General features: G+C 45.2%; 1 protein-coding gene across 4 annotated transcripts in view; it reads right to left on the reverse strand.

Moving 5' to 3' along the window:
* Window positions 1-5,853: 5,853 nt before the first annotated feature.
* PANX1 (pannexin 1) overlaps window positions 5,854-19,512 on the reverse strand; it is a 50,397-nt gene continuing 36,738 nt past the window's right edge. The window contains exons 3-6 of one of the 4 annotated variants that reach the window (XR_003683559.2): window positions 12,892-13,115; window positions 11,146-11,804; window positions 10,435-10,589; window positions 5,854-10,066 (exon numbers count right to left, since the gene is read on the reverse strand). Coding sequence is in view for 1 of the 4 variants with exons in the window: in XM_007122687.4 (XP_007122749.2) it covers window positions 10,510-10,589; window positions 11,146-11,804; window positions 12,892-13,115 (963 nt within the window). In the remaining 3 variants the exon portion in view is untranslated. Of the gene's footprint in view, window positions 10,590-10,692; window positions 10,769-11,145; window positions 11,805-12,891; window positions 13,116-19,512 lie in introns of all 4 variants that reach the window. The other 3 variants (XR_003683560.2, XR_003683561.2, XM_007122687.4) reach the window with 3 other exon arrangements.

A 19,512-nucleotide genomic window follows, 5' to 3' on the forward strand; every position in this document is an offset into this window, starting at 1 on the left:
TTTCTGATGAAGGGGACAGATAATATTTCAGAGAGGAGTTGGACTTCAAGACCCTGAGGCCAAAAGAAAGACATTGGCAAAGACACAAGTCATTAAAGTTCATGCCATGGGGTGGGAGTGGACATGGGTGAAACATTCTGTTTTGACCTGTTCTGTCCAATATGGTAGCCACTGACCACATGTGACCACTTAGTACTTTGAGTGAGGCTAGTCTGAAATGAGATGGGCTGGATTTCAACACTCAGTTAAAAAAAAATGTGTAATATCTCAGTATTTCTTATATCAATTACATGTTGAAATAATGAGAATTTGGATATGTTGGGTTAGCTGAAATCATTCTTAACATTGATTTCTCCTGCTTCATTTTATTATTTTTATGTGGCTACTAGAAAAATTTTAATTATATATTTGGCTCTCATCATATTCTATTGGGGAGCCCTCTGGACTACCCTTGTTCTGTCTAATGCTTACTCTTTTTTCTGCTCCCATATGCAGCTGCCATAGTTTGGGGCAATTTCTTTTCTCTTTCCTTAAAAAGTGTAGCCTCCCTTATCTCAAGGGGTGATAATTTATTAAGTACTTTGAAAGATAGTAAAGAGCCTCAAGGGCCTCTGTGCTTAAAGCTTCCTTTGCAACAGACAGTTTTGATATTCAAAATGAACAAATGCACAAATGTTAAAATCTTTATGGGTTTCTTTACCTCTGAAATTACCATGAGAACATTTCCTTTCATATCTTTGAAGTTTCCCTGGAAGCTCAGGCTCTATCTCTTTGCTTCCTGAGGTAATGTGAATTACATTTCTGGGGATTTGGAAGTGATTTTTGATAGCATTTTGGTTTCTCTGGTTTTTCTTTTCTTCCTGTCTGAGGAAAGACACACTGAAACATTGGAACATGGTTCTTGGAAAATGTATGTTGATTTTCCTTCAATCACTGGATTTGACTTCCTTCTGCTTTCCCTGAGGGGTCTGCAGTCTCTAGAGAACCACAAAGAAGCATTTATTTGTTCCTTCTCTTTTTTCATCTCACTTTCAAGAAGGGAGCTGGAACACTGATGTTATCTGACAGGGGAAGAGGTAGGTTTCAAATCAACGAATTCTCCATTCTGCGGTTTAGTTACTGTAATTTGGTTTTATCAGAAGCAGCACAGAGCTGCTGACCCTGGTCATCAGCCTCCAGCATCTTTCTTTATGCCCTGCCCTCACCCCGGCGTGGTGGTGGTGGTATAGGGGAAGCAGCAGAGACTAAGCCTCTTTCCTGACTGGGCACAAGTCATAAACAGAAGGTGTCACCGTTCTCTTACTCCACTGGCATCAGTGTTTAAATAAGGTGGTGTATGTTAGAACGCCTATGTATGAACAGGCCACTCCAGATGGCTGTTCTTTGCTCTCTGTACATCCCCTGCTGGACCAGTCCCTGCCTCAGCCATGCCCTACTCACCTGACTCACCTTCCTTCTTTATTTTTTATTTTTTATTTTTTTTGCGGTACACGGGCCTCTCAATGTTGTGGCCTCTCCCGTTGTGGAACACAGGCTCCGGACGCGCAGGCTCAGCGGTCATGGCTCACGGGCCCAGCCGCTCCGCGGCATGTGGGATCTTCCCGGACCGGGGCACGAACCCGCGTCCCCTGCATCGGCAGGTGGACTCTCAACCACTGCACCACCAGGGAAGCCCTCACCTTCTCTCTTAATCAGAGAGCCTAATCAGTAAACGCCTACATACTTGCCCCCAGTCCCAGCTAGTGATTGTTCTACTCTTTAGAGCAGAATTCTCTCTACTATGATAGTTTATCAAAGGGGCAGTGAGGGGTATGATCCTCTGCTGGTTTCTCAGGTGACCTGATGTCAATTCCCTCTATAACCAGTAACCTCCCCCTTCCCTCCGGAGCGAAGAGTGCTGCCATGTCCTGCCCACCATCTGGTGGACAAGGATGGGGTGTCCCTCCAGTGCCCTGCTTCAGACATGTAAGCTCCCCCTGTTGTAGGAAGGAGGACCCCTTCCAGGGTCCAAGAGTGGGCTCTTGTCTAACACTTAGAAATGAACTGTCCAAGGAGACACACGTGCTGACAAAGCAAATGACTTTATTGGGAAGGCGCCTGGGCGGAGGGCAGCAGGGTAAGGGAACCCAGGGGAACTGCTCTGCCACGTGGCTTGCAGTCTCAGGGTTTATGGTAATGGGGTTAGTTTCCGGCTCGTCTCGGGCTAGTAGTCTTGCTCGGCCCACAGTCTGACCCAGGGTCCTTCCTGGTGGCGCGCACATCTCTCAGCCAAGATGGATTCCAGCACAAAGGGCTCTGGGAGGTTGGTCACCTCCTCCCTCTATTGGCCCCTCCCAAATTCTCCCATTAGTTTTCAGCGGCAGCACTGTATTACTTATCGGGACCTCCAGTTGTGAGACAGCTGAGGCAAGTGGTTATCATCGTGACTGGCCAAGGCAGGCGGTTTCAGTCAAAGCTTCCTAACACCCCTGCCCATTAAACCACAGATGTCTCTGTCTCTGATTCCAGGCTCTTTCTTCGGTCTTGAGGCTGGGCAAGGACAGGGCTTGCAGAGCTGCAGGATGCAGCCCAACACCTTAGAGAAAGAAATGAGGCCTCTCAGATATCAGTTCGCACGGGTGCAGATGGAGAAGTCACCAACCAGGAGGGTTCTTTACAGGTGTTACGGAAAGACCCCCAATTCAGCCCTCGGTCACTAAAGTGAGAGAAGGAAATGGAGGGTGTGTTGTACGTGGCCCCTCTAATTGGGCAAAATGGACGGAGTGGTGGTAGAGACCCGATGATGGGCTGGGCTGGGGGAGGGGGCAGTTCCCTTCTGATCTGATGCTCTCATCTACACTGGGTATTCTCAGAAGACATTCATGGGTATATGAGGGTATAAATAGTTCCTTAGTGTCTGGGTGTCAGGCTGTGGGCCAGGTGCTGGGGATACAAGAACTGCTAACACCAAGCTTGTGTGCCCAATACACAGTGAGGCCAAACAAACTGAAACAGTGGAGTTTGGAGCAGAGAAAGGTTTATTGCAGGGCCATGCAAGGAGACGGGTTGCTCATGCCCTAAAAGCCCCAAACTCCCTGTAGGGTTTCTGCAAAGCACTTTTAAAAGCCAGGTGAGGGAGGGGGTCGCAGGGTATGTGATCAGCATGTGCACAGTTCTCTGACTGGCTGATGGTGAGGGAGCAGGGTGGTGTCACAGGGGTTAACATTATCAGTCCTTAGGCTCCAGGAGGCCCGGGCTATGTGCTCATGGTAGTCAAGTAGTTAACATCTCCCATTTGTTGAAGAGGGGGTGGGGTTTCATATCCGCAAAACAACTCAGGAAATGTACATCAAATACTATTATCTAGGTACTTCAGAGAGGAGCTTAAGCAGAGGATATGGGGGAGGCCCTATGGGGTCCTGCTTGGTTACAGAACGAGGAAAGCACTGCCTTCAAGAGCTTTCCTGGCCCCATGCAATACTGCAGTGTGCTAAGCACCCAGGCAGTGTGTAATCTTGAGTGCAGGGGGCACATCTGAATCAGGGAAAGAGGAGCGGGGAAGTCATGAGAGCTTCTTGCAGGAGATGCTGGAGTTTTTTTTTTTAAGTGTGGTAAAATACTCATGTTTCACCACACATAATGTCCTAGAGTTTTATCCATGTTGTAGCATGTACCATACTACAAGGGAGGTATGTATGTACCATATTTTCTTTATTTGTTCATCCATTGATGGACATTTTGACTGCTTCCACCTTTTGGTTATTGTGAACAATAGTGCTATGAACATGGGTGTACAACCACCTCTTCAAGACCCTACCTTCAATTCTCTTGGGTTTACACCCTGCTGTGGACTGAACTGTGTCCGCCTAAAATTCATATGTTGAAGCCTTAACTTCCAATGTGACTGTATTTGGAGATAGGATCTTTAGGAGGTAATTAAGGTTAAATGAGGTCATAAGGGTGGGGTCCTAATCCCATAGGACTTGTAGTCTTATAAGAAGAAGAAGAGAGATCTCTCCCCCTCACCCATGCGCACGCATCAAGGAAAGGCCTTGTGAGGACATAACAAGAAGACAGCTGTCTCTAAGTCAGGGAGAGAGTCTTCACCAGAAACTGCTTTGACTGGAATCTCAATCTTGGACGTCTAGCCTCCAGAAATGTGAGAAAGTAAATTTCTGTTGTTTAAGCCACCCAGCCTCTGGTATTTTGTTATGGCAGCCTGAGCTAACTAACACATGCCCATAAGTGGAATTGTTGGATCATACGGTAATTCTATACTTAATTTTTTTTGAGAACCCGCCATGCTGTTTTCCAGAATGGCTGCACCATTTTGCATTCCCACCAACATGGAGCTGACTTTTGAATAAAAGGTAAGAAGGGATGGGGACAGAGACAAGCACCTGAGGAAGCAGAGAGACCTTGAAGGAACAGTACATGTGGCCTCATCAAAGACAGGAGGGACGGCGGGGATGAGCCTGAAGCAGTGGGCAGGAGGTAGGTCCCCTAAAGTTTGCTTTTTATACTGAAATCCATGGAGAGTCCCGAGGGATTTAGGAGTGGTGGGGCTGGGGTGGTGATGAGGGTTGGCATCATCAGATCTGCTTCCCACGAAGGCCACTGAATGTGGAAGATGCGTTAGACACAGAAGGACCATTAGAGGAATTCAGGGAAGCAGTGACAAGAGCCTGAAAAACAGTGTGGGGAATGAGTGCCTCAGAAGGGTGCGGGGTAGGTTAAACCGCAGGGTCAGAAACAGAGAGGCAGGGATTTAGAATGACTTCTCTGGCAGGCAAGACACTAAGGTGGCCCCCGTGATTCCCTGATGTTCATGTCCTGTGTAATCTCCTCCCCGAGTGGGGCAGCACCTGTGACTTGCCTCTAGGCAACAGAACAAGGCAAAGGAGGAGGGATTTTGCAGATGAAATGCAGCTGCAAAGAAGTTCATTTTGAGTTCATCAAGAGGGAGAGACTTCATCAGGTCAAAACCCTTAAGAGGGACCAGGCCCTTTCTGTTGTGAGAGACAGTCCTATGGGCTTGATGACATATGCAGTCATGCTAGAGAAACCCACATGCCAGGACCTGTAGGTGGCCTCCGGCCAACGGTCAGAAAAAGCAGTCAGACAATCGCAAGGAAATGAATTCTGCCAACAACCCGAGGGAGCTTGGAAGCGGCTCCTTCCCCAGGGTCGCCTCCGGATGAGAATGCAGCCCACCCACACCTTGATTGCAGCCTTGTCAGATGCTGGGGAGGGGACCCAGCTTAGCCATGTCCAGACTTCCAACCTAGAAAACTGCCAGACAATAAATATGTGTTGCTTTAAGCTGTCGTGATTAAAGAGTTATGGAACAAGAGACAACTAATACAACCTCCAAGGTTCCTGGGGGGGGCACCCTAGGAAACAGTGGGGGAGCTGGAGGAGGCGATGACAGTCGCAGCTAGCACTTATGGAGTACTATGTGGCAGGCACTGTATTAAGATTTCATGCAGCTGATTTATTATTACCCACAACAGTCAATTGTGTTAATTGACCATTGTACAAGGGAGTCCCCTTCTTAAGAGAGGGAGGCAGGCCAACCCATGTTTGGCAGTATACAGCCTCTATTCCTTCCTCTCCAACCCCAGGCAAACAATTCCCAATCAGAAAGCATCTGATTTCTGCTTTAGAAATTCCAGAATCTGTGGGCCCTTCATCAAGGACTTTTTTCCTTTAGTTACTGACAACTGGATTTTAATATGTGCCATGAAGCCTACTGAATTTTGTGTATCCAGCAGAGAGGAATGAGCCTCAAGACATTTCAGAACTCAGCTTCTGCTACATCTTCCCTGAAGAGAAGGTGAGAAATATTAAGACACATTTTTCATTAGAAAAGAAGTTTTATTTAGGCAGACAGGACAGTGCGGAACAAAAACACTGTTTCACTTGTATGTACAGACACAGCAGCCTTGATTTTCAGCCTTTCAACTCTCCTTACACAGAAGTCAGCATGGTCAGAATGCAGGACGTGGACAGGTGACTTGTGTGGAAATATGAAATATAACAGCAATAACCACCCAAATGCAGAGCTTTCAAGGTTCTTGGTTTTTTGTAAAGGTCATTTTCTAAGACCGTAATTTGTTCCCATCCTTCAACCTCTGTGGAATAGAAACCAATCATTCTTACCAAATGACACAGCAGAAAGAACACACTTATTTTTCTTTAGAAGTTTTGAAGAAATGCACTCATTAGAAAGAATTTACGCCTAGAGCGCCACATTATAGAATACCATTAAATTGTCATTCTGGTGCTTTAAAAAGAGCCAACTTGTTAAAGAGAAGCAGATGCCTTCAGTTTTTGTAGGAAATGCTTGTGACATTGTGGAATTCTTTCTTCCTCTTCTGGTGGGGCAGGGTGAAGCACTCAAGGCCTAAGAAACTTTTAGGAACTTGAAGAAAAATGACTGATCAAACCGCATGCTTTACCTGACAAAGTATTTTTACAGCTAAACAGAGAACCCAGAAACAATACATTTCACCTAAAGCAGGCAGGACAAATCAATCACGTATTAATATCTATTATATTCCACAAACGACACAATATCATCTTTGCCAACCTTTCTCGAAGGTTTCACTTTACTTGTGAAAAATAGGGTGAAAATGCCAATGACTGCCCAGAAGGAGCCATTTCATCCCAGTGCCATCGATGAAACCTCAATTACTCACAATTGCACATTTCAACATCCCTTTTCAAGAGGTTATTTTGGGAAATTACCCAGACAAGGACCTTTATAATTTCAATTGCCCTAATCATTGCGAGGCAACACTGAACTTGTATTGAACTTGGAAAGTGATCACAACTTACTCCACAATAAAAAGCTAAAAATCCTCACTACTTACATGCAGAAACCTATTCATTTGCAGAACTACTCCTCTCTCCACCGACAGGCCAAATGAGCCTCCCCTCCCTTGCAGAGGACCATTTGCCTTTTAAAATCAAATTACAGTTGCCCACAAACTAGGATTTATTATAACGGTGTGTTCATTTATTCAAGTATTTACAGAATGCCTACTACACGCCAGCCATTGTTTTTCAGGAGCTTGTGATATAGCAATGGGTAAAAACTCCCACCCTCCTAGATCTTCGATTTATCCTGGAGATAAGCAAAAGAAACCAACAAGGACGCATTTTAAATGCTGTGCAACAAAGAGCTGAACAGTTCTCACAGGGCCAGTGCCCACGGTGCCCTGCCATCCCACCTTAGCTCATTTTTGGAAAGGAGAGGGTACTCAGAACAGGAAGGAAGCTTCCACACATGAAACACAAACATGCAACCAGACCCACCATACAATGGGACGTTTCTCACATTCTCCCAGGATGACTACAAAGTAGGACAAAGCATCTTACAGGTCAGGTGTATGCCCTCCCTCCCCACATTCCAGCCTCACTGGAATTCCAGGGGCATGTCCGTGGGACATGCACAGGGACAATGACTTGGGTTTGGAATAAGATCACTTCTGGTGGCCAGAGAGACAATAGCAGTCCATGCCAGCTGACTGATCACTCCAAGCTACTGCCCCCACCCCACCAGTTCTTTTAATTGACTTTTTCAGTCTGACTCCAGGAAATAATGTCAGCTACTCAAAGGGGATGACAGTTCATTCAAAAGTGTGCCAACATGGTTTCACTAAGTAAATGTACAGCTGAGACTTACTGTCGAAAGCAGAAGCTTTTCACAAGGGCCACGGGAGCCTCCCTGCCGTGCAGCTCGGTCCCCAGGCATTATACAGCACAGCTTCTTAACCTGGGGTGCGTGGACCACGATGACCCTTGAAGGTGTATGTAGTGTTGTGTGTATATCTGAGGGGAGGGTCCATAGCTTTAAAGAACATACTTACAAGGGGGGTTTGTAACCTCCCCAAAGTTTAGAGCCTCCATATTAGAGGGTCTCTGCCTGTCCCTTGGTGAAGTTAAATGTGGAGCTGGACACTGCTGTCAGAACAATCAGTCCCAGCCCCGGCTGTAACGCTGGTGTTACAAGTCTGGTTTAGAGGCCTCGTGGTGGTTTATTAGGAAGGTACAGGGCAGAAACAAAGTCAGCTACTACTGGCGGTGGTCACTGAGTTTGTCCCCTTTTGTAAAGCAATGATGACTCCTCATCCTTGGAAATCTGCCACCTCAAAAGTAGTCCTCTCTCTAAGCCAGCAGTGGATGGAGGAGTTAACTTTCCTAATAACACTTTTTCTCAAGCCAAAACGTGTGACCAGACATCCACATCAGACCCTTAGTGCCATGACTATTCATGGACAGCACCATGTACCCCAAGGCTTGGGTTCCCCAAACCCTGCAAGTAAGGTACAAAAGGTGATTGGAGCACTTTCTGTTCAAAATCACCTTCTGTGTTATTGTTTTGTTTAAGCTTCAGCCTGGGGGATACGTGGCTAAAGAACCTCTGGGAAGAACTGTAACTAGACTCTCAAAACCATCAGCTACAGAAATGATGGGAAAGAGAAAAACAATATGGTGTTTCCTGAGAACACAGAGCATTTGCTGGCAGTTTTCTGGAAGGGACTTCAGTGTGGTCACTCTTCCTCTAGATACCTGCCTCTGTCTTCACTGCCTTTTATTAGTCTCTCAACTCCTCAAAGATGAGGACCTGCCTTATTCACATCCTTATAGCCAGTCACTAGCGTGATGTCCGGGACATCACAGATGTTATTGGAACTCAGAGAGTAGGGATGGGGAGGATGCACAGAGGTTAAGGGCTCTAGTTAAAGAATTACATGTGACAGGGCTTAGAGAGTCCCTGGTCTCCTAAAATAATGTGTCTACTTTTACCACTTCAAACTATAAATTAGGGGCTGTCTATAAAGAAGTTGAGGCTTTTTGAAAAAAAAAAAAAAAAACAAAAACGGATAGCACAGAAAAATATATTTCAGAAAATTTTCAAATTATAAAAAGAAACCAGTGTAGAGAACTGAGATATAACATCTCAGATATAGTGATATAAAAATGCAGCAAAATTGATGATTTAGGTTACTGACATTTCTAAGTCACACTATTATTATAAATATTACGCAGTAAGAATAATTTAAAACACTGATTGCATCCTGGATATTTATCATTAGCTTTCCATCTCAGAAACCATCACAGAAGCACAAATAAAACCTGCTTTTGTGAATATTCTGAAAGGTGGAGAGCAGCTTATGTAATTAGATTAGGTAAACAACTGTCCCTAAGAGCCATCCATAAACTTTGAAGCTCCTGAGGATTATTCACTAGCAATGTATTAACTTTCTAAGAATAAAAACAGGGAGGTCCACAGATGTCATTTTTAAGAATTTTGTATAAAATGTAAACATAGTTAGGATCTATTTACATGATCAGAATTGGAAAAAGGTTTTTGATATTCTGGGTCAGCCTTAAATGTTTATGAAACAATGCTTGGGTGATACACTATATACCCATTTGTAACATTTATTCTATAATTCCCCATCAATGCTAGAATGTTCTTCCCAAATGGCCTCAATTCTGACATCACACGATTCTAAATTTAAATGAATTTTTAAAAGATGTTCTTAAATATAAATAAACTGCGAAGTTGTTCTGGCTCCAAGCACACCCATGTGGCAGATGTCATTTATACGTTCTGATCGTAATAGGCAAAATGTCCCTCACTTTAAGCCTTCTGTGTTCTGTGAATTTGTTTAAGTAACATCCTGTCTCAAAATGCTTTTGACAACAGAGGACTTCCCTGCAGACAACCTCTTCCAAAGTGATTGGATTAACTTGTTCTGTATGTTCAGCTTTCCCCACTGGGCTCTTTCAGAAGCATTCTTTCCTGTATGGAAGTCACAATATCCCTTCGATGCTATCTTATTAACGAAGTTCTCAGTCAGAGCAGCACTTGGGTCTGCTGCCCTTTGCAGCAGAGGGCATCACATAGTGGTTAGAGGATCTCGGTTGGTCAAGGTTGACAGATAGCAGGGTCCAGAGCCTGGTGTATGAGAGTCGAGGCTCCATCAATTCTTCCAATGTAGGATACTGCCAGGAGCAGATCCACCTATGGGTCCACAGTCAGCAGGTGAAAATTCTTCTCATCCAACAGTCACTAGGGCACAGACAAGATTCATATTAAATTATACCCTGACATGTTTATTATTATTTCATCAAAAAAAACTCCCAAAGTCCTTGCTTTCCAGCAGCTCTGAGGCTCGTTGCACCATCTGTACATAGAGGTGTTTTTCTCTGAGGCACTAAAAGGTCTGTTACTCTTACTAGGATTAGTCTTTCCACTTTCCGTCTGATGACGACGTACACATCTACGTTTGCTGTGGCTTACTTGTCTCCACGTTGTCTCGTAGGAAGTTCATGAACCATTCTCCACAACGTTTTGTTGACCATTGTTTTCACCAGGGACTCAGTAAGACATACTCAGTATCTCTGCTGAGAACCATCTACTGCGAACCAGCTGGGTACCTGCCAGAGGTGCTTCGGCCAAAATGGATCCCATGTTGCCCAGGTCACTGATCTGAAGTTCACGGGAAAAAATCATCAGCAAGAAGTATCCAGAAGTCTCTGTCGAGCATTCCGCTCTCCATTATTTATTTTCGTTCCGTTGTGTACATTCAAATCTGTCAAAATGGAAAACAAGTATTTATGACAGAAGTCCCTCGGCAGGACCCATCGGCACTAATTAACTTCTGCTATAAATCTACCTCCTGGTCTTTGCCTTACCCAGTTAATCTTAGCCTCATTGCAGAGCAGCTGAAGTTGGGTCAGGGCGACAGTTAAATCAATAAACTCTCAGTCCCTTTTGTAAGCGATGGAGAATGACAGACAAGACGATCAGCAGTATAGGGAGAAAAGCCAGTAAAACAAGACAAAAGTTAGCAAGAATGACATCAGAGAAGAATGCTTGAGCAAGAGATAGAGTATGAGAAAGACAGAGAATGAGGAGAGGAAGAGAGCACAGCCCAGAGAAAGCACAGATGCTTTCCTTTGGAAATTTGGGGCAGCACCAAAGCTTTCCCCTCTCTCTCCCAGCACTGAGGGCTTTCACCTAAAACCACACCAGGAAAACGGTTTAACAACGGTGGGCATGGGTAAAGACTGTCAGTCACTCATAAAAGGCGGCTGCAGAGGTGCTCTGTGCGCTTCCGCAGCTTCCACCCTGAGAGCTAAGCCTACCTTTGAGATCTGCCGTCTGGTCCTCCTGTCCCTCTCCCATCATCTCCACGGACTTAGGATTTTTGCCATCGACCACGTCCATCTTGATCGTGCCGAGGTTTGTCAGAAGAAGCATGGGGTCAATGCCCTGACAACTGCTTTTAATATTCTCCAGAACTTTAAGACACTTGTACGACTTGAGTTCACTAATATTCTCCTCCAAGAAAAGAATGTAGAGGCTCAAGTCGTTGTACCCTTCCGACTTGAAATGCAGAACATCGAAAGTGGGCAGGATTTCGTACACTTTGAGAATATCCGTCTTCTGTCGGAATGGAACAAACAGCGTGTAGACCACCAGGGGAGCCAGCACGACATACACCACGAGGTTGATGAAACTGAGCAACTGGAAGATGCCGACGGCAATGAGTTTGCACTGGAACCGATCGGGGACGGTGCTGTCATTTTTCAGGATGCCAGATTTGATGCTGCAGATGAACTCATCCGAGAGGGAGGAGAGGCTAAAGTAATAGCCCAGGTAGACGCCTGCTAACAGTATAATGCTGAGTGACAGAACCCGACAGCTGATGTACTTGACGATTAAATTTTTGGAGTTTTTCTTGGTCTTTAAGTACTGCTCCACAATTGGGTACTTGAAGTGGCTTTCCGATATCTCCCACAAACTGAAAAGAAACAAATACAAATAATTTAAACCCTTAACCAAGACTGTCAAATAGAAACATATTCAACAGCATCACACCGAAAATCTCCAACTTCTCTCAATCTCCCTCCCATACTTCTCTACCTGTAACTTCACTACAGTACCAGGGAATAAAATCCGGTTTTTTTTTTTTTAAAAAAAAAAAAGAAGGAAAGGCAATAATAAAACGCTTTCCCCCCTTAATATTTTAAGGAAGGTCTAGTTCATTACATGTTCTACTTGCAAATTCTTAGAACAACTCCGGGCACCTAGTGAATGTTAAATGTTTGTTAAATAAATTTGCTAGTTCTTATTCTGCTGCTGTTTTTTTAACCTATATTTACCATTCAAGTGTGTAGAATAAGGTAAAGAAAATTGTTCTAGCCTAACCAGAACACATATGCCTCCTGTAGGCAAGCAGCAGAAAGCTAACAGCTGGGTGGGTGTGCGTTTAGCCTGCGGGCCCACAGACCGGGTCCAGGTCCCAGGTCTCCCACCTAAAGCTATAAGACAGTGTTTTTACCTAGGAAAAAAAAAGGGCCGGGGGATAAATAAATGCCGTTATCTGTAATGATGTTTTGAGGATGAGATAATGTAATTTAGAAAACTCAAGTGTCTGAGCTATATTAAGTATTTTAAAAAATGAGAACTATTAATATTATTGCTATTGTCAATAACAAAAACCAGAGCAAGAATGTGAAAAAAGCAAGGTGCTGTCTACTTGTTCCCCATTTCCCTCACATCTGTTCTCTGTGCTCAGGGGCCTCATAATCCTCTGTGCTTCTCCATGAAGGGGTAAGTCAAAGCAACCAGCGCTGCATTTGAGAACATGAGACAGTGATGCTTCACTCCATAAGGGGAGGACTCTTGATGTGACAACAGGTGCTGGGGCAGAGAGGTGAGGGTGAGATTTGGGGCAGTGGGCCTTCCTGGCTCCCAAAGGGGGTCACCAGGTGGATGACAGCTCCCCATGTACTGGCAGTGAGAACCCTAAGCCCAGATGGGCAGGAGAAGGGCTGCTAACTCATATTCCCAAATCCTGACGGGCTAGCTGCTGGGGGCTAAGTTACCTTTGCCCCAGGTTCTCATTAACTTCTCGAGCTGGGCAGGCTCCGTCTCTCAAGTCAAGGTCACGCACGCTCTTTGCAGCTCTAATCGCGCGGTTGTAAACTTTGTCAAGTTCTTCCATGATAAATTTCAAATCTGAGCAAAGATGAGGAACAGCTGCGAAACGCCAGAACAGGGAGGGAAGGTACAGCAGAATCGCCACCAGTAACAGGATGTAGGGGAAAAACTGAAAAAGAGGAGAGCGAATCGCGGGATCAACAGACCACCCCCTGAAGTAACCATGCTAAGCATTGCTAGCGGTTTTCTCATTTTGACACAAGAGTGCATGCCCACACCGCTTGTGAAAGTCAGGCTCCTTACCCAATAACTACTTCTTATGGCTAAATTCACCTGTCCAGCTAATACGTGACACTGGTAACTACCTTTCCCCTGCACTTCGATAGACTTTAATTTGAAATCATTGGCAGCTACATGGTGACACATGGTGTCTCCTCCCTAATTGCAGAAGGAAACAGAAAAATAAAATTATTCACCTGTCCTTTAGAATAATCCCTTGACAAAATCACAATTAAGGAACATGTAAATGTCACAGTGGCCTCTGGGTTCTTTTTTTTTTTTTTTTTAATTGCTATGGTTTTAGGAGGTCACTAAGGCTTTTAGAACTCTGTTTTTATCCTCTCTGGAATTTGGGAGAATGAGAGAAATGCATAATGTTGCTCAAAACAAATCAGAAAAATGTTGGCTTCAGTGATCCTGTAATCACCCCATGAAACAGCTGAAATAAGCAGGTAAAATTCACAAAATGCAGAACGGACTTCTATAGTGGACAGACCGTGAGGACCACCCAACATCCTCATTTTACAGCCAGATAATCTCAAGCCTGGAGAAGCCAACCGCAATGGGTGACAGTCATGAGGGGAGCCACCCGATCTAGATGTACATTCAAAACAAATGAGAGGGGATTCTGAAGTCAGAGAGAGCGAAGAGCATCCAGTAACCAGGTCCGCAGGGCAGTAAGGAAAGGCTTAGCCTCAGAGAAGACGCAGGAAGCAGCAGCCGGAAGAGATCTGAAATTAAACTCAGCTTAGTGGTCTTTGCAGAGAGGTTGCTGAGCCTCTGACCTCAGTTTCCCTATCTATCAAATGGTCGCGTAATACAGGTGTTAATAAAGATTAAATTAGATAATTTATGAAAAATGCTTTGCATGGTGCCTGGCATGTCGTAGGCACTAAAACACAGCAGCTAAAACCAACGGAAAGGCTACTGAGTGGGCACGTTATCTTCAATCCTCACAATGACCCTGGCAAAGCCGTTACCGATGGCCTCACTTTGCAAAGGAGATGCCCAGGGCAGTTTCTGGCCACAGAGCACAAAGCTGGTGATAGAGACAGAATATGAAGCTTGACCTTTCTGATCCCAGAACCATGCCTCTTTCACCATAAGACACTGCAAATTATTTTACTTCTCTGGAAAACTCCTCCCTACCTTTGGATTGGTCTCTCTCCACAGATCCTCAGAGCTGTAACAGGAAGAGGCTACGATGGCCCTGAGTTGACACAAAACTCCCACCCCGACCTCTCTGGGAGCCGGCAGCAGACCAAGTAAGACTGTGACTCTCACTATAGATCAGATGTACAGAAAAGTTGCAAAGATGGTCTAGGGCGTTCTCAAATAACCCTCATCCAGTCTTCCCCTCTGGTGACATCGGACATCTCCATGGCACACTTGTCAAGACGAAGGAACCATCGTTGGCACGTTACCATTAGCTACATTTCAGGCTTTTATTTGGATTTCTCCAGTGTTCCCATTATTGTCTTCTTTCTGTTTCAAGATCCCATCCAGGGTATCCATAGCATTTGGTTGTCACGTCTCCCTAGACACCTTGGTTCTGTGACAGCTCCTCAGTCTTCCCTTGTTTTTCATGAAGAATAACGTTTTTAAATGCATAAAATAACACATAAATTCGCAAAGGAAATGGATGATGTTGATATACAGCTGTCACAACATTAAAAGACAAATTTGTATGTGCGTCTTTGTCAACACATTTAAAGGGATCTAACAGATGGTCCAACAACACAGTAACTCTGAAGTGATGAAGAGTAAAAAATACTCCAAGATAGCTGTGATTTCTGTTGGTGACAGTCACACATGGCACTAATACCACTCGAGACTCTTGCCTACTTACATACATATTTTTTAATGTTAAGTTTTAGCTTGAAGTACATAAAAAATAAAGCTGCCCTGGGTTTTCTTATCCTAGTTCGTGGACTTCCTGACGCTATCATGGAGCCCACTTTAGGAATCCCTGCCCCAAGGGAGAGAGAAATAGCACAAATGGCTCAGAAACTCCGCAAGGCCCTCACCAACGCCGCTGCTTCCCTTTGGGGTTCTGGCATGGGATGGGGTCCTCAAAACTATTTATCCAATTTGCAAAGAGCTGCTACACAATGACACACGCAACAGGCTGTGATTAGCTGCATTTTGGCTACATAACTCATAGTTGGCTACACTGAAACGCAGTGTTCCTTCAATCCTAGTCACTCTGAAGGGTGCCCATTAGTATAAAAATTTAACTGCGTGACGTAGAGTTTGTGCTGCTTCCATAACTGAAAGAACCAGACATTTCCTTTGGGAACCACAGAGGGAGCACTATTTCTAACTTGGGGCTGTGGAGTATGTGTATAAGTCACTTTTGGTTCAAAGCTATTTGAATAATAGCATTTTATCTCGAACTGTTCTTGTGAATTAGGAAGTGACTGTTTACAGTCTGTAGCAATTTTTCTAACATGCCAACACGGTGCAATAATTAGCACCAATGAATAGTTCAACACAGCTCACTGCAATTTGAAAAATGAATGTTTAAAGGTATTACACGAATGTTTTAAAGGTGTTTTGCTTTCTTCAAAATATCCTTGTACCTTGATCACCTCTAGGGGAACGTAGCTGAATGCCCCGTTTCTTAGTTTTTCTCCATAGTTAAACCTCTTCTTTCTTTTTCATCAAAAATAAAAAGGTGATTTGCAGTGAATCTGCAGCAAGATGGCTTTAAAATGAATTCAAATGAAATCAGAATCCAAAGAAAGCATTAAATTATAGTCTTTAAAGTCCTTTTGTCCAAATAAGGAACATGGAAAAACTACCGAGCTTTATGAGTACATCTGCTGGATGGGAACGGCTTTGTTTCTAAGCTCTGTCTACTCCCAATTAGTTCTGAGATGCTTGGCATCTTTCAAAGCTATGACTGCATGATTCTGTACGATGCCCACGTTAGTTAGTGCCGAGCTATTCCAAAGTTGGTGAAGCTTCTCATAGCAAGGTGAAACCAAGAACTTGGTACACTTGTCAGTCTATCTGCCTTAAAGTCTTGTTTTGTTTCTGGAAAGGGCTGTAGTTAGAACAACAGACCCTCCAGATGGCAGGGACCTTGGAGGGGATCCGCCCCAGCCTCCCTCCATGTTCAAATCCCCTCTAGCTCATCTAAGGCAAAGGAGCATCCAATTAGGACTGAGCGACTCCTCCCGTGAAATGGATGTGATCACGTCTTATGGGAATAAATGCAGATGGGTAAATTCATTCAAAAGCATCTCCTGGGCACTTGTCAGGTACCAGGCAGTGGGCTGGGAGCATGGCCCCAAAGAGGAAGTGCACAGTTTGCCCCAGGACCACACAGGTCAGGTGGAAATACCAGCTAATAATTAAATAATCAAAACGTAAAAGTGATGATCACAAAATATGTAGTACTGAGGGAATAGAGATGTCCTTGGGGAGGTGAGGGAAGGCTCTGTAAAAGAGGTAACGTCTGAGCTATGTCTTAAAGTACAGTGAGGCAAAACAACAACAACAAAGAACCCATAAAGCACTATTATGGGGACTTCCCTGGTGGCGCAGTGGTTAAGAATCCGCCTGCCAATGCAGGCGACATGGGTTCGAGCCCTAGTCCGGGAAGATCCCACATGCCGCCGAGCAACTAAGCCTGTGCACCACAACGACTGAGCCTGTGCTCTAGAGCCAGCGAGCCACAACTACTGAGCCCACGTGCCACAATTACTGAAGCCCGCGGACCTAGAGCCCACGCTCCACGACAAGAGAAGCCACTGCAATGAGAAGCCCACACACCACAATGAAGAGTAGCCCCCACTCGCTGCAACTAGAGAATGCCCGTGCACAGCAACAAAGACCCAATGCAGCCGAAAAAAAAAAGCACTATTATGTTAAGACTCAGCTCTCTGTGGCCCTTCAGACATCCTCTTTCCTCTGTCTAGAATTCTTTCTCCTTGTCTACCTGGTGAATTCTCACCCATCCCGGGCACCAAAGTAAATGAGCAAGCCCACAGCTGAGGAAGTAGTAAGAGCTAAGGCTGGAAGGGTGTGTAGTAGGTTGAAAAACTCATGTCCACCCCAAACCTCAGAATACGACACTGTTTGGACATAGAGTTTTTGCAGATGTAACTAGAGAAGATGAGGTCATACTAACTTAAGGTGGGCCCTAATCCAGTGACTGGTATCCCTCTAAGCATACAGAGATACACAGGGGATACGCCACGTGAAGACAGAGGCAGAGACTGGAGCGATGTATCTACAAGGCAAGGAACGCCAAGGATTGCCGGTCACCACCAGAAACTAGCAGAGAGGCATGCAATGGACCCTCCCCTCTGAGCCCCATAGAAGGAACCGACTCTGCTGACACCCTGATTTCCAAATCTAGGAGAGAAGACATTTCTGTTCTTTCATGCTACTGAGTTTGTGGTCATTTGTCACGGCAGTCCTAGGAAACTGACACAAAGGGGAAGCAGGGGCCGAATTATGAAGCTCCCACAGTATAGGCAGCCGCCGGTGGAGGGCATGATGGGAATTTATTTTAGAAAGATTATTACAGCTGTGGAGAAAGGAAGATACTGGAGAGGAGAGACGAGGCAGGAGCTTACTGCAGCAAAGAGGGGGTAAGTGATAAGCACTAACTAAGGCAGCAGCAGTGGGGAGAGGAAAACAGACTTGAGACTACACAGAGGGGGAAACATACCTTCCAGTGCCCAGTTGTAAGTGATGGATGGAAAAGGGGAAGAACTAAAGCTAATCCTGGGTTTCTGGCTTACATGAGGGCATGGGTGGTGGTACCAGTAGTTGAAATAAAGAAACAAGGAGGAAAAGATTCACAACAGAGGGGAGTGAGGCAGACCTGAGAAGATGAGAGTCTGAACGCGAGATACCTGTAGTTAAGGCAGGGGTGGTGGAGGTGTAGTTAAGGCACTGCCCTGGTGGAGGTGTGTCGTACATAACTAAAATAAAGACGACAACCTGGCCATCCTCGCAACTCTGGATTTTGTAGCTTATAGATGGTCAAAGCCAAACACATGGCTGGGATCACCTAAGAAGAACACATAGAAGACAGAGAACCAGGGAGGACATGAGACCCTAACATTTAAGGGTCAGTTAGCAGGAAGCAGGTAAACCAAGAACAAATTCCATAGGGGAAGCGATAAATAAGGATTCGTGAAAGATGTGGGTTCTTGAATGCATGTTGTTTGGATAGTAATGCATTTAAAGATAACCTCAATTATGGGAAGTCCAATGAGTGAAGAGCTCCCCAGAAAGGCTGATGCATTCCATGGGCAGTTTACAGAGGAGAGAGAATTAAGGGGGTATGGCATTCTATTCTGCACTCAAGGGAAGACACCCAAGGCAGCAGGCTTCGTGCTGGGTGGCATTCTGGGAGGCACCTAACAGGAGGAGAGACCTGTAAAAGAGAAGATGGCAAGCAGAGCATTTGTGTGTGAAAGAAGAAAAGACTCCTGTCATAGAATTAGAATCAAGTTACAAGGAAGCAAGGAAAAACCTTCCTAACGATCTGTACGAACATGATATGGACTATCCTATGAGGCAGGGAGTTCTCTTTCACTGGATCATCTGGGAGGGCTTCAGAGCTCTAGATCAGGGACGGGCAAACCTTTTCCCGCAACGGACCAGACGGGAAATGCCTGTGAGCCATATGGCCTCTGTCACAACTAGGGAACTCTGTCATAGTATAAAAGCAGACACAGGTAAGGTGTAAATGAATGGGCATGGCTGTATTCCAATAAAACTATCTGCAGAAATGGGTGATGGGCTGGATTTGACTGGAGCAGGTATGTCAGTTTGCCAGCCCCTGCCCTGGATCTTTGCTTTGCAAAGAGTGGTCCACAGACAAGCACCCTCAGTATCACCTGGGAGCTTGTTAGAAATGCAGAATGCAGGCCCCCATCAGACCTGCTGAACCTGAGTCTATATTTCAATAAGATCTCCAGGTGATCTGTGTGCACACAGAGTTTGGGAAACACTGGTTTAGATGAGTGGTGTCTACACTGGAACCCAAGCTGGCCCAGCAGAAGCAGACTCTCCTAAAAAGTAGATAAAAAACCACATTCCTGGGCTTCCCTGGTGGCGCAGTGGTTGAGAGTCCGCCTGCCGATGCAGGGGACACGGGTTCGTGCCCCGGCCCGGGAAGATCCCACGTGCCGCGGAGCGGCTGGGCCCGTGAGCCATGGCCGCTGAGCCTGCGCGTCCGGAGCCTGTGCTCCGCGACGGGAGAGGCCACAGCAGTGAGAGGCCCGCGTACCGCAAAAAAAAATAATAATAATAAAAATTTT

This window comes from Physeter macrocephalus, chromosome 16, assembly GCF_002837175.3.
Source record: "Physeter macrocephalus isolate SW-GA chromosome 16, ASM283717v5, whole genome shotgun sequence".
Classification (NCBI taxonomy): domain Eukaryota; kingdom Metazoa; phylum Chordata; class Mammalia; order Artiodactyla; family Physeteridae; genus Physeter; species Physeter macrocephalus.